The sequence below is a fragment of the Rhamphochromis sp. 'chilingali' genome (genome assembly GCF_963969265.1).
Source record: "Rhamphochromis sp. 'chilingali' genome assembly, chromosome: 7".
Lineage (NCBI taxonomy): Eukaryota > Metazoa > Chordata > Actinopteri > Cichliformes > Cichlidae > Rhamphochromis > Rhamphochromis sp. 'chilingali'.
Window position 1 is genome coordinate 3,862,139 of NC_137934.1, and position 13,872 is coordinate 3,876,010.

The 13,872-nt window shown below is 41.6% G+C and overlaps 1 protein-coding gene across 1 annotated transcript; it reads left to right on the forward strand.

Moving 5' to 3' along the window:
* Positions 1–844: 844 nt before the first annotated feature.
* bcat1 (branched chain amino-acid transaminase 1, cytosolic) lies at positions 845–13,671 on the forward strand (the record flags this gene model as incomplete). The annotated part of the gene is made up of 10 exons (XM_080887449.1): positions 845–874; positions 3,152–3,346; positions 3,685–3,795; positions 3,923–4,042; positions 4,128–4,288; positions 4,475–4,617; positions 5,191–5,276; positions 5,520–5,660; positions 8,443–8,514; positions 13,633–13,671. 10 exons carry the CDS (start codon positions 845–847, stop codon positions 13,669–13,671), a joined length of 1,098 nt encoding a protein of 365 aa, XP_080743575.1.
* Between the last annotated feature and the right edge of the window lie 201 nt (positions 13,672–13,872).

Consider the following 13,872-nt stretch of genomic DNA (forward strand, 5'->3'; position numbering starts at 1 on the left):
GGGACACAGCACTCAGTGTAGCAGGCTAACAGTACGTTAGTCTCGCTTTATAGTCATTCCTTTAATTGTGTCCCACAAGCCTACTCCCCTCCACACTCAGACACAGTCCTATAACCTTATTTCCATTACCAATACAATAAAATAGAACAGGTCAAATAAAGAGAATAGAAAGAGAGAAAGAGACTTATTTCCTGCCTGTAACACAAGGTGGGTTCATTTGATTTTTGTTGCCAGTACAACTCAGTTATGGGACTGGTTTCAATTCGAGAGATTAAGTGTAAGCGGTTTAACAAGTACAACTTGGAGGTCTAGTGCCGGCTTCACTGCCATCACAGCGACCTCAGGTGTGACGTCTCCTCTCTCAAGGTAACGTATCACTATTAAAGCACTGTTAAATGTCAGTGACCATGTTTGTTCTTTAATCTGGTAGTAAGCACATTTCCTATCTCATCTCTATTTCCTGTAATCCCACCTCTTAACCAAGTGTGACAAACACAAAGAGTTGCAGTGACAATATCAGCATTTCACACTCAGCTAATTATTTTAAAGAGAAATGTCGCAATATACAGTATAACACAAACTCACACAGTCAGCAGCTCTGATGATGTTGTTCAGTAGAAATAAGAGTCCAGTACATTATATATCAAAACAAGCCACTTTAATTAGTAATGTGAAAGGGGGTTTATTGCTCCCCCTGACTAAAGCAACTTTCCCAGGTTATATGAATAAAAACTTGTACAATCCAGACACATTTGTATGCTGTTGATTTTTATTGCCATCTTGATATTGTTTAGATTGTTGTCACTGTTTTCAGGGACGCATCTGCGACCGAGCCACCACCCGAATGGCTGACGACAGTACTCAGAGCTTCAAGGTAATGAATCAAATTCATGTGTCTGAATTCTATCAATGTCTTAAAGACACCTACCCTCAGTAGCAGCTCCAGGTGTAGCATCTTGGTGATTCCTCGGCTTCTCAGCACCTAAAAATCTTCCCCGTTCCCCTACAGAGTAGATACTCCGGTTCCGCTGCTTTTCTTCATGTTGCCAAGGGCAGCGCCGAAAGGCCTTGAGAGTCAGTCATGAACCGGCGTTCATATTGTGACGACGAACACTTGAAAAACGAATCCCAACAAATCCCAGCACTTAAAGAAGTCCATTTGTTGTCAACCCGAGTAAGCCTTTTCTTTTGATGATGCTGCCATTTTTAGAGAAGGGAGAAAGAGGAGGGAGGGGGGGGGATATGTAGTGCATTCTGGTTCTTGTCACAAGTGCAGCCTGCTCAGCAGAATCCACTTTCCCAGCTCACGCTAAGTAGCTGGGGCTTTGCTTGTTTTCTGACCCTGACCACCTGAGCAGTAGATAGCAGGCTCAGGTAGAGATTAGGGTGGACATGTGCAGACGCACACTGGCCCGGGCTTGGAGATGTCTGCCAACTTTCACTTCCATTGAAAGAAATGTAAAGTTGGAGTTATGTGTTGCAGTTTGACCTGTATGTTTGGTACCTGAGCGTCTCCATTGGTTCTACCCTGAAACCTCTTATTTTCTGACAGGTCAGATATTTGAAAGGCACCTCACATGAAGGGACTCAATTTGCCTTGTAGTGGGAGTACCCAGGTCAGACGCCCTGTGCAGCCTTCTTTCTTCTTCTTGCACATTGTAGACACTCAGCTACATTCATATTTATAGCCATTTAATCCCAGCCAAACACTGGCTGGATGCAGATAGCAGCGAAGAAGGATTATGGCTCATTCTGAGGACGGTGCATGCTGTCACATTCTAAAACTACCACTGCGTTCCGGTGCTGTTCTGTGAAGGTGTGCGACATAGGAGCTAATACTTTGGTTTGTCTGCAGAGAAGACGTGCATCACATTTGTGTATTTATGTTCAGAATGATTGAAAAACAGAATAACTGCACTCCTCTAATCAATTTCACGCAGTGCTCGTACTGCGGTCACTCACCACTAGCCACCGGAACTGTAATCTGGGATTATGGCGCAAGTAACCGTCTGCACCAGAAGGGAGTGGATAAAGTGCCGATCTAATCCTGGCCAATTCCAACACACAACTGACTGCTGGCCAGCAGGAAGTGTCTCTTCAAAAGAAGGATCACATTATTCCGTCTTGCTGAACAGCAGGAAAGGACAGCACTCCCAACTGTTCCTTTTTTTCACATAGTTCTTGATAAATCTTTCACATCTCTCTCAACCTGCTGTCACTGCAGCAACACAGAGGTAGCTTGGTGACATCACGGACTCAGAGACTGGATGACTCATATTCAAGGCGTCAGTGTTAATTTGATGCTGTTCTGTTTCATACTTAACCCACTGATCTTTGACCTCTGGGTGGTCTAGTTGAGACAGAGAGCTTCTAGGGGGATAAATATTGCTTTGCTTTTGAATGCAGTTCTCATTTGTGTGTTCCAGTCCCACTGATTTAATTATAAAGCCATATCACTGGAGGTTAACTGTCCAGTTCTTGAATTACCTTGTATCGATGTTGGTGTTACAACAACCCCTGGTGGCCAAACATGGATGGGGTAATATGGTCTAGCATGGTAGCAAAGCATAGCCACGGCCTGTTTATGAACACAGTGGGTCTCAGAGACAATCAATGTCTGTTACCAAAATCGGGCTATTCCAGATGCGGTGCACTGATGACGGCACCTGCATTCCAGTGTCGTGACATAAATGCTTCAAAGCCACTGAAAATACTTTAATAGCCAAATGAGAGCCAGCATTTAGGTAGGAGCACCAGTTGTTGTGGGCAGGGTCACAAAGGTCAACTTCAAAATGAACAGTGCAAAAATGGTGCAGCTGTGTGCTAGATACTGCATCGTCCTGTTGTTTTGTATCACTAATGAAGCATGACACAAGGAGTACTTTATTTTCTATATAACATGATTTAATGTGCTGCATTTGTCTGTGAGGAGAGGTGAGGATTGCAAAGAAAGCCACAGCATGCAGATTATATGCTTATGATCAGAAAGTGCGCTCATGAGACTTTGCAGGGAGCGCTTTTCCCTGATTAGTGGATCAGTTGGTGAAATGTGATCGCAAACGTAAATGTTAACACAGCTTGGATTCAGATTCATGCATCCCTTTATTTTAAAAAAGAAATAATAATAATTCTGCTCTGTGTTTTTAACCAGGCAGTTGACCTGGCTGTTCAGCTGTCCCCAGCTCTAAAAACCAAGCCACATGTGGTTGACTTCGGGACTGTCTTCACTGACCACATGCTGACTGTCGAGTGGAGCGTGACTGAGGGCTGGCAAGCCCCGTTCATCAGGCCGTTCACAAATCTTTCCCTCCACCCAGCCTGTTCCTCACTACATTATGGCATTCAGGTACACCAAACCCCTCCTTATTTTAAGAGTAGCTTACTAGAGTAGCTTTGCATGATTCACATTTCAAATTCTTATTTATGTTATACCAGGCTGTTTTTAACACCTATTTTAATTTGGTACTGAGTAAAGACAAAATTTGTAAAATTCTGACTAATGGACAATAGCACACTGAGCTTTAATGGAATAAACAATTAATCTGTACTGCAGTAAAATAAATGCATATACTAACAGAATAAAGCTGTTGGCATTATTTCAGTTTACAGTTTGAATGTGTGGTTAAAAAGCCATCAGGGTTAAAGAGAATTCAGTATTTTCAATGTTCTCTGTATTCTCAATAGCTGTTTGAAGGCTTCAAGGTATACCGCGGAGATGACAGCCGACTGCGTCTCTTCCGACCGATGCTCAACATGAGCCGCATGGCTGACTCTGCCAAGAGAGCTTGTCTGCCTGTAAGATGGATGTAGAGAAAAACAAAGGGGCTTAATGTGGGAATAAATGAACGAATGAGCTGGGGAAAAACAATGATGAATAGGTTTTTGCTATCGCCCTCTGTCTTTTGTTGTCTCACTCCTCCAGGCCTTTGATCAGACAGAGTTGCTGGAGTGTATCAGGAGATTGGTAGAGATTGACCAGGACTGGGTTCCTCAATCAGACTCAGCAAGTCTGTACATAAGGCCAACATTTATTAGCACTGAGGTGAGGAGGATGGTGACGTTCTTGTGGGGGCGAATGTTTTCTAAAACTGAAAAACAATTTAATTTCCTTAATGTGTTTATGGCAGCCTTCTCTGGGCGTAAAGCGGCCTGGCCGTGCCTTGCTGTATGTGATCTTGTGTCAAGCTGGCTCTTATTTCAACTCTGAGGCAGATGCCATCTCCCTGTGGGCTGACCCAAAATACACACGGGCCTGGAAAGGAGGAACTGGAGACTGCAAGATGGGAGGGTGGGTAGATGCATACTGCATGAAAGCTTGCTTAAATTTCCTAAGATATCAGCCATGGCACTCTGATATAAGACTTAGTTTGATTTGGTAATTAAGATTTTACAGTGTGGGTATGTATAACACGCAGAACGATCAAGTCTTTTTTTTACAGGTGTATCCTAATGATCTTACTTTGGATTTCCACAGGAATTATGGATGCTCCCTGTTTGCCCAGTACGAAGCAGATGATTACGGGTGTCAGCAGGTGCTCTGGCTGTATGGACAGGACCACCAGATAACTGAGGCAGGAACTATGAATATTTTCCTGCACTGGATCAATCAGGATGGAGGTTGGTCAGTTGCAGAGACTGTATCTTAATAACGATGACGCTACTTTCAGGGGCTCCGTATGTTTGGTATGGCAGAATTACACACAAAAGTCACCCCCTGCTGGTCATTAGAAATAATGTAGGTTTAAAGCACTGTATAGAAACGATGGACATAAACCTACGTCTGTCTAATAAGCAGGAAGTGGTGACCTTTCTAGTCAAAGAAAGAACTTAAAGCTCTTTGGATGGCTGTGAGGAAACTACACTGCTAGTCACTTGATTTATTGCCTCAGTAAACACTTTTCTGATGTGTTTATGGTTTTTGTTGCTAGTTTTAAACCTTCTTTACTAATGTGTCCATTTTGTAAATTGCTCAATTTCAACCATTTTTGTACAGTGGGTCTAACAGGAAGTGGAACTGCTCTTAGGTTGAGGCTTCATAACAGTCCACAAAACCAGGTTTTACATCAAAGGGTACAAGGTTATCTTTTAATATACAGTCTATCCATAACAACAGTGAGAAAATATTGCCAAAAAACCTCATATTTCTTTTATTTTTTATTATATCAAATAATGTTTTTCTTTTTCTAATAGAGGAGGAGCTTGCAACTCCACCTCTGGATGGCATCATTCTCCCAGGCATTACTCGACGGAGCATCCTCGAACTAACCAGGAAATGGGTAACAGACACACATAGAGTCCAGATGTGCATATTTTTAAAAGAAAATGAGATTTCCTGTGTAAAATTTCATGTAATCTGTGAAGTTGGTTTGATATCAGTAGCTGCATGCCTGACTCTCTATTGTTTGATGGACAGATGAACACACTTTTAACAACAGCAGCACAACAGATGCTGATGACATATCTCAAAGGTTACAGTGCATGAACACATTTTCAAAAGATTGCTGTTCTGTTTTTTTCAGGGTGAGTTTAAAGTGACAGAGCGCTACCTCACCATGAGCCAGCTATGCTGTGCTCTCAAACAGCAGCGGGTCAAAGAGATGTTTGGCAGCGGGACTGCCTGCATGATCTGCCCTATTGGACACATTGTCTACCTGGGAGAGGTACTGTAGGCATGAGGGACAAACAACATGTTTCCTGTCTGAAACTAATTTATATACATTAAATCCAATCATACATTAAGTGTATATACACTTAATGTACTGTAGTGTGGATCACTAAAGATACTGATACGTGTTTTTGTTAAAGATATTTCACTTTATTCAAATTTTGCAGCAAATGCTATAGTTTTAAAAATGTTAGTTGAATATACTAACAGTATTTAATGATAACCACCAGTGAAGTGTGATCATAAAATCCTGGGACTCCTGGGAATCTTGGGCTAAATAGCAAGTTTAGCTAACTTGGTATTCTTACACTCACTAGCCACTTTATTAGGCACATCTTACTAGTTCTTCCTTCAGGTTTACCTTGAGAACTGCGTTAATTCTTTTTGGCACAGATTCAACAATTCAACAAGTAGCATAACATAGCTGTTGCAGATTTGTCGGCTGCACATCTGTGATGGGAATCTCCTGTATCACCACATCGAAAAGGCACTGAGATCTGTGAATGTGGAGGCTTGGTTGAACAGTGAACTCATCGTCATGTTCAAGAAGCCAATTTGACATGATTTGAGTTTTGTGACAGGGAATGTTATCCTGATGGAAGCAGCCATTAGTTGGTGGATACACTGTGGACATAAAGGCAAAGAGACAGTCAGCAACAGTGCTCAGGTAGGCAGTGGTACTTAAATGATGCTTAGTTGGTACTAAGGAGTTCAGTATGTTCTAAAACATATCCTCCACACTGTTACACCACAGACAGGATGGATCCACAGTTTCATTTTGTTCTGACTCTACCACCTAATGACATTTTTCCAGTCTTCTGTTTTATGTTTTTGTTTTAGCCCATGCAAATTGTAGCCTCAGTTTCCCTTTTACTGCTCAGCTGTAAAATTTGATGGGGTATTTTTGTTACCTCATCGGGCAAGTGGGCGGCATGGAACCCAAGTTTGTGATTATAATAACAATTATAATAACTTAGATTTGTATGGCGGTTTTCAAGAAACCCAAGGACGCTTTGCACAAGATAATTTTGAGACCGGAGCAACGGTGCAGCCACTAAAAATCTTGAACGAGTTCGAATCTCAGTGACTTCAAGGTCAGAGGTCAAGTTTTCAAAAGTTTACTGAAATCTTTTGAATCTGATAATTCAAGAATGAAGGAACGTAGGATTTCTAAAATGATGCCATTGGTGAATCTACCAGTAATGTGTTAAAAGTAACACGTTACTGTAATCTGATTACTTTTTTCAAGTAATGAGTAAAGTAAGGTATTACTATTGCAAAAAAAAGTAATTAGATTACTGTTAGTTTCCCATAAGCACGCTGCGTTACTGCATCAGTAAACCGTGATTTTGTGTGTGAGAGTATCTCATGACAATGACGTCCGAGCGCGACATCCGTGGCAGCAACAGACGTGTGCAGATCAACAGTGGATATTATGGAGTGCAGGAGAGAGTACAACCATGCAGCGTTTAAAGCTTGGACGTACTTACATTAATTTGAGTTTGATTCCGTAAAAAGTGACTAAAAACACTGACGTCTGCTGTACGCTCTGCGTGGGAAGAAAACGTCTTTCGACAGTGAAAAATGAAACTTTAAATCTGAACAAGCACCGAGCACGCTGCCACGGGAATGTGACATTCACAGAGAAACCCCCGGATCCCCCCACTGACATGACCACTGCGGCACAGCACAAACCTCCACCCATCCCACTCCTGCTAAACAGCTGACAATAGATTTAAGAGCAACAGGACTTAGTGCCGCTGAGTCTTTGATTTTATTTATTGTTTGCTGTGTTTTACTTGCATCTATTTGAAAGAGTGAGTGTAAACACAAAACATTATTTTATTTTATATGCTGGAATATGCAGAAAATAGGTTTGAATATTAATTTGATTTCATTTGAACAAAGTAACTGGATTACTTTCTTGAAAAAGAAATCAGTAATTACTCACTATGTAATTACTATGTTCAAGTAACTTGACCAGCACTGCGGGCGGTCACCAGTAATTTCTTAACTGATAAGTCTGGCACCTGCTGTGGTCTTCTGCTGCTGCAGCATCTGGTTCAAGGCTCGACATGCTCTTTTGCATATCATGGTTGGAACAAGCAGTTTTTGTCACTGTTGCCTTCGTACCAGCTCAAAGCAATCTGACCATTCTCCTGCAACCCCTGACATCAACAAGGCATTTACCCCCAGAGAACTACGGCTCAGTGGATATTTTCATTTTTTCAGATGATTTCCTGTAAACCCCAGAGTTGGTTGTGTGGAAAAATCCCAGTAGATCAGCATTCTCTGAAACGCACCAATAATGATGGCAAATTTCCTTAAATGGCCTTTTTTCCTCCATCCTGATGCTCACTTTGAGCTTTAGCATGTCAACGTGGGGATGAGCTGTTGAATAAGTATATCTAATAAAGTGGCCAGTGAGTATACAGCGCATCACTTTGCAAAAAGTTTTGCCATGTCACATTCTGCTTAATCACAGCTTAAAGAAATATACATTTTGTGATTACATTTCCCTTTAAGAAATTATAATGTAAGGAAAAAAGCCTGCTTCACCATCTGTATTTGATTAATGGTTTAATATGAAAATAGCATACTTTAATACTTATAGGGATTGCTTTGAATAATGAGGCTCATGGTATCCTGTGACCAGAACCCTGTGGCCTCTTGCGTTAACTCCATCTGCTCACTTAATGTTCACCCTTTTCTCTAAACTTATTTTACAACAAGTTGATTTGCAGAGACAATAAAATTATTAAAACTGTGTGTTTTAGAACTTGCATATCCCCTGTCGAGATAAGCAGTCAGTGACATCACGGCTCACAAAAGAACTCACGGATATACAGGTAGGTGGATGCCCACACATATGCTGACACTGTTTTCCCACAGATGCCTGCTCGAGCTTAGTAACAGCTGATTGAACATTTATGTTCTTTACACTCCTTTTACCCCAAGGATTCTTCTCTCAAGTATTATTAAATTACTTTGAATAAAGCCTTCAGTAATGCGAAACACTCTAACTTGAGCAGTATCCTACAAAATAAAAGATGGGAGCTGGATTTACTGGGCTAAATGACAGCAGTGTTATAATTTGTCACAGGCCTGGCTTGTTAGTTACTCACTTTTGGTAGACAACAACTAAAAGGTTTCGCTGGAAAAAAGGCAAATAAATGGAAATGTTACTAAATTAAATGATTAATGTGGCTGATGAAAGGCAAGACCTATTAAAAACAAATATTCCCTCCAAATATTCACTTATCTTGCATCTCCATAATTGCATTACAGAACGGTTATCTGAGTGGTTATTATGTAAGTCATTGAGATAAAACTATTAAACTGTTATTTTTTGAACAAACCCCCGTCGGTCGTTATTTATCATACACCCACCGATTCCATTATTTTGCTGTAAGTACATGATAAGTGAAATATCTCATTAAGTAATGAGTAATGACTTGGTAATATTGTACATGGCCTATAATCAGGTCACATTTAAAGTCTACTCAGCACTGCAGGTTTAAAGAGATTCATAATATGCTTTGCTGAAGGCTAGATTTGTGTTAATGAGGCTGTTGTGTATTGCCTTCTTTCTGTTATTGTGCTGTGCAATGAGCCTATTAGCAGCGATATGAGCTTGAGTGTGATCCTTACTTTAGTTCCTTGTTAGTTCTCAGCACAGTGCATTTTGTCCTCAAACAGTGTTTTCAACTGAAATGTACCTGTGCATGCTTAACAGATGACCTCAACATCCTACATGTTATAGAAACAAACTGACGTACAGTATATAGCCAAAGGTATTTGCTGGTCTGCCTTCACATACATATGAACTTAAGTAACATCCTATTCTTAGTTTTCACATGATGTTGGCCCACCCTTTGCAGCCGGTTGAGTGTGTTTATGGGAACTTTTGACCATTTTTACAGAAGCACATTTTTGATCTCAGCCCCTAAAGTTAGGCGAGAAAGCCTGGCTTGCAGTCTTCAGTCTAATTCATCCCAGAAGTGTTCTGTTAGACTGAGGTCAGGACTCTGTGCAAGCCAGTCAAGTTCTTTCAGCCCAAACTGGCTCATCCATGTCTTTATGGAGCTTGCTTTGTGCAATTGTCCACAGTCATGTTGGACCATCTCCAAACTGTTCCCACAAAGCTTGGAAAAAAATGTCCAACATTTCTTGGAATGCTGAAGCATTAAGAGTTCATTTCAACTAAGGAGTCAGGCCCAACTCCCGAAAAACAGCCCCACACCATAGTCCCCCTTCACTTTGCACAATGCAGTCAGGTGAGTACCATTCTCCTGGCAGCCGCCAAACTCAGATTGCCTGAAGGAGAAGTGTGATTCATCGCTCCAGGGAGCACGTCTCCACTGGTCTATAGTCCTCTGCTTTACACCATTGCATCCATCACTTTCCAATGCACTTAGTGAGGTAAGGCTTGGATGCGGCTGCTCAGCCATGGAAGCCCATTCCATGAAGCTAGTCTGAAGGCCACATGAAGTTTGGAGGTCTGTAGCGACTGACTGCAGAAAGTCAGCGACCTCTGCACACTATGTGCTTCTGTGATTTTACTTGTCCTACCACTTCTGGCTGAGATGCTGTCATTCCCAATCACTTCCACTGTGGAACATTTTGTAGCGAGGACAGTTCATGACTGGAAGGTTTATACGCCTGTGGGAATGATTGGAACACCTGAATTCAATGATTTGGTAATATAGTGTATGTTTAGTATCAAAGCTATTCTCCATACACAATGTGATGCAGCTTGAGGTCTAAATAGGCCTAAAGCTCTCTTGGCTCTCTCACAGGGTATCATCTTGCTCCATCTCACCCTATGAATCTTCCTCTTCGTCTTTTCCTCTTGCTTGGCAGCTCCATTTTCAACATCTTTTGTCCAGTATTCCATTATCCCTCCTCTGCACATGTCCAAACTATCTCAGTCTTGGTTTTTTTTGTCTCCAAACCAATCAATCTGAGCTGTCTCTTTAATGCACTCATTTCTTGTCCTGTCTTGTCTGTCCCAGGGAAAATCAACTCTTCCACATCTAGCTTGGCCCCCTGGCTTTTTGTTAGTGCCACCATCTCCAAACTATACATCATAGCAGGTCTCACTACCATCATGTAAACCTTCCCTTTCACTCTTGTTGCCATCTTTCTCCTGACACTCGTCTCCACCCTGTCTGCACTCTCTTCCTCTCTTCTGCACTGTCCATTACTTTAGATAACTAGGCTTTAAAAAAGGCATTTAAAATCATAAGGCTTAGTCTAGGATATTTGAATTAATCTATGAATAGGCTTCAGAACCAGTTGTATGTGTCAGTTTACACTCGTAAGGAAAAAGCAAATAGGGAGGCAGGTAGCAAATGAAACTATAATGAGCTTGAATGGAGAGAAAAAAAACAATTAATGCCCCTGCAGGGAAGTAGCAGGATGAGTCTAATAAAAGTCCAGGCAAAGTATTTATAACAGAGAAAAATCAATGATCCGAATGGGTGATAATTAATGAGAGCAAACCAAAAGGGAAGCAACTGGGAACAACTCCAAGACACAAGCAGGCAGGCAGGTGGAGGGTAAACTGACACATTAGTAGCTAATAGGAAACAGGGGAAACAGTCTGGGAATCAGAAAAACAGGAAGCGCTCCAATAAACACAACACTACCAAGTTAAACAGAAAGTGACATCAAGCAGTAACAAAAGAGAAAAGGTTATCTCACTTCTCTAATTTGCTTCCTCATCTCCTCTGTTCTCCATCCTCTTGACTGTGACCCGTAAACCAATCCCAGCAGTAATGTGTTTTGTTTGAGCTCCAACCAAAAAAATCTATGATGCAGTTGTGACACATATAATATTTGACTGACATCGCTTTAAAAAGAGGCTCCAAAGGACAGATGTCTCATATTAAGTGCCAGTTGACTTGACTCCCGTCTCTTCCTCAACTCCTTCACTCACATCTCTGGTGAGAGTCACTATAACAAAGTGAAAGTAGTCGAAGATGTGCAATTTCAGAAATGAAAATGGAATATAAGAAACAGAAGGCAGGGACAGACAAGACATGGGCGTAATCATAACAGAGAATGTCTTCAGTGGTACAGCAGATAAATTAAAAAACCAAAATAAATAAAACATTTCTGCATGTTTTCTGTGTGCTGGATGTGAAACTACAGGAGGCGGTATTATAAAATTCAGTGGCTTCTACCAATAAATTAAAAATCTTAAATGGACTGGGTCTTATTTGGCACTTTACTCTTGCCTATGGATACTTTGGCATTCAGATTGGAGCAACCAGGCTTCCATTTAGCAGATGACATGCTTTACCTCCAGAACCATAGCCACCCAGCATCTGACTTGAACTTCTCCTTCGAGATCGTCGTCTACTACTACGTCTACTACTCGTGGCTGCTACTTTGTTGTGCTCTTGCACTTTTACTTCTGCACTTGTACTCATTTTACACTGAGGGTCACATAGGGCCCACTTTGTTTTCAATGAGCTGTGTGCTGGTGTACACTCGGACTGATCCTCCTGTGCCTTTGGTGGTGCCTCTCAACTGCTCCAGTGCTGGCCTATGCAACTGCATAGCTATAGACCCATATGCGTTATCACCACTGATGAAATCACATAGTGCACAGTATAGTGATCAGAATGAAACTTCCTGCAAACAAACTAAAAGATGGCAGCTGTCTGGACTTGTGTGGGAGATATTAAGTCATCTAAGGGTTTATGATTCTTAAAGGTCAGTTACCTTAACTGTTGATCACATCTCCTACATCCTTCGGTGTTCTGACATTCTGGACTGCAGAAACTGAAGGACTTTCAAAGCAGAATCAGTTATTTTGACTACATTTGCATTGGAGGCCTCACTACTGCATTACAGTGTTATAAAGATATTATGTCTTCTTGGTCTCCTAAATGTCCTCTAAGCACTTTGATTAGTTTATCGCTTCAACTTGCCTTCTGTCTGTCTTCTTCTCTTTACTTTCTCTGCTCTCTGTTTGTTTTTTTGTTTGTATTTGCAAGTCTGCGCTGGTCAATTAGCATATCTCCTCTCTCCATCATCCAGGCCTTGTAAGTGATATGTGCGACAAATGCACTGCCGCCATCTTTGTGTGCGATAACATCCTCCTTCGTCGACAGAGTAGAGACAGTCGCTGGCCTAATGGAGAGTTGCAGATAGGGGCAAAGACAAACTCCCGAATTCTCTCATTAAGCTTGTCGTAATTGCACAAACCCAATTATTGCCTCAGCCTTTTGTGATCTTCAAAGCCAAGATGCTGCAAATGAAGCCTCGAACAAGTGCGAGAGGAGGAGGAAGAAGAGGATTTGGGGGAAGAGGGGCGAGGGGACGGGGTTGGAGGGTGGGGGGGTGCGTAGCTTAATGAACAATAAAATTGACAAAACGCTGGAAAACGCTGCGCTCCTTCCGCAGCGCTGTTAAATCTGTTGACATTTCATTTGGAGGGAAGCAGTGCAGTGTTAGCCCCCCACACACGCTCTTCCTCCCGCCCCTCTTGAAGACAACATTGTGCAACAAACAAACGAGTGGTCTGAGGCAGCAGATGAAAGATGGGTTTACTAAGTCGCCCTGCTGTTTCTCTTTCAAGTTAATTAGAAATCACATTCTTTTGTTTCCCCTTCGCAGGCGTTTATTTACTTTCTCACTTCGACCATTAGAACAAATTTGCAACATGAGACACAAATAATTGGATTTGTCTCCGCGGCTGTCACGGATTGGGGAACATTTTGTTTTGATTTTTTATTATAGTTCCTTTCTCTGTGTTGTGTTGTGTTCCGTTTGGCGGCTGAGTTTGCAGATTCGCTTACGGATATTTGAGTTCATTTTTTGATTTGTGTTGCGCTCGCAATTAAGCAGATTGAGGCGAGAGAAGTTTAGTACTTAGTGGCATGAATTTTCTTCTGTGCGGGCCCCAAAGGACCAGATTTTCACGTAACCTTTTCGTGACCTTGGTTCTGTTGCAGTACGGACGCACACCTAGTGATTGGACTTTCATGGTGTAGCAGTGTCGAAGGAGCCTGGACACAGTGAAGCAATGTAAAGTATGTGCAATACTTGGAATTTAACTGCAATATAAGTGACTCCTTTACTTAGGTTTACACTTAAATTTAACACAAACACAGAACTGTCCAAAGTAGTTAATAAAGTAGGATAACGTCTCATGCAATGCTGCACAATAACTTACATTATCCCCGCCATGAGGA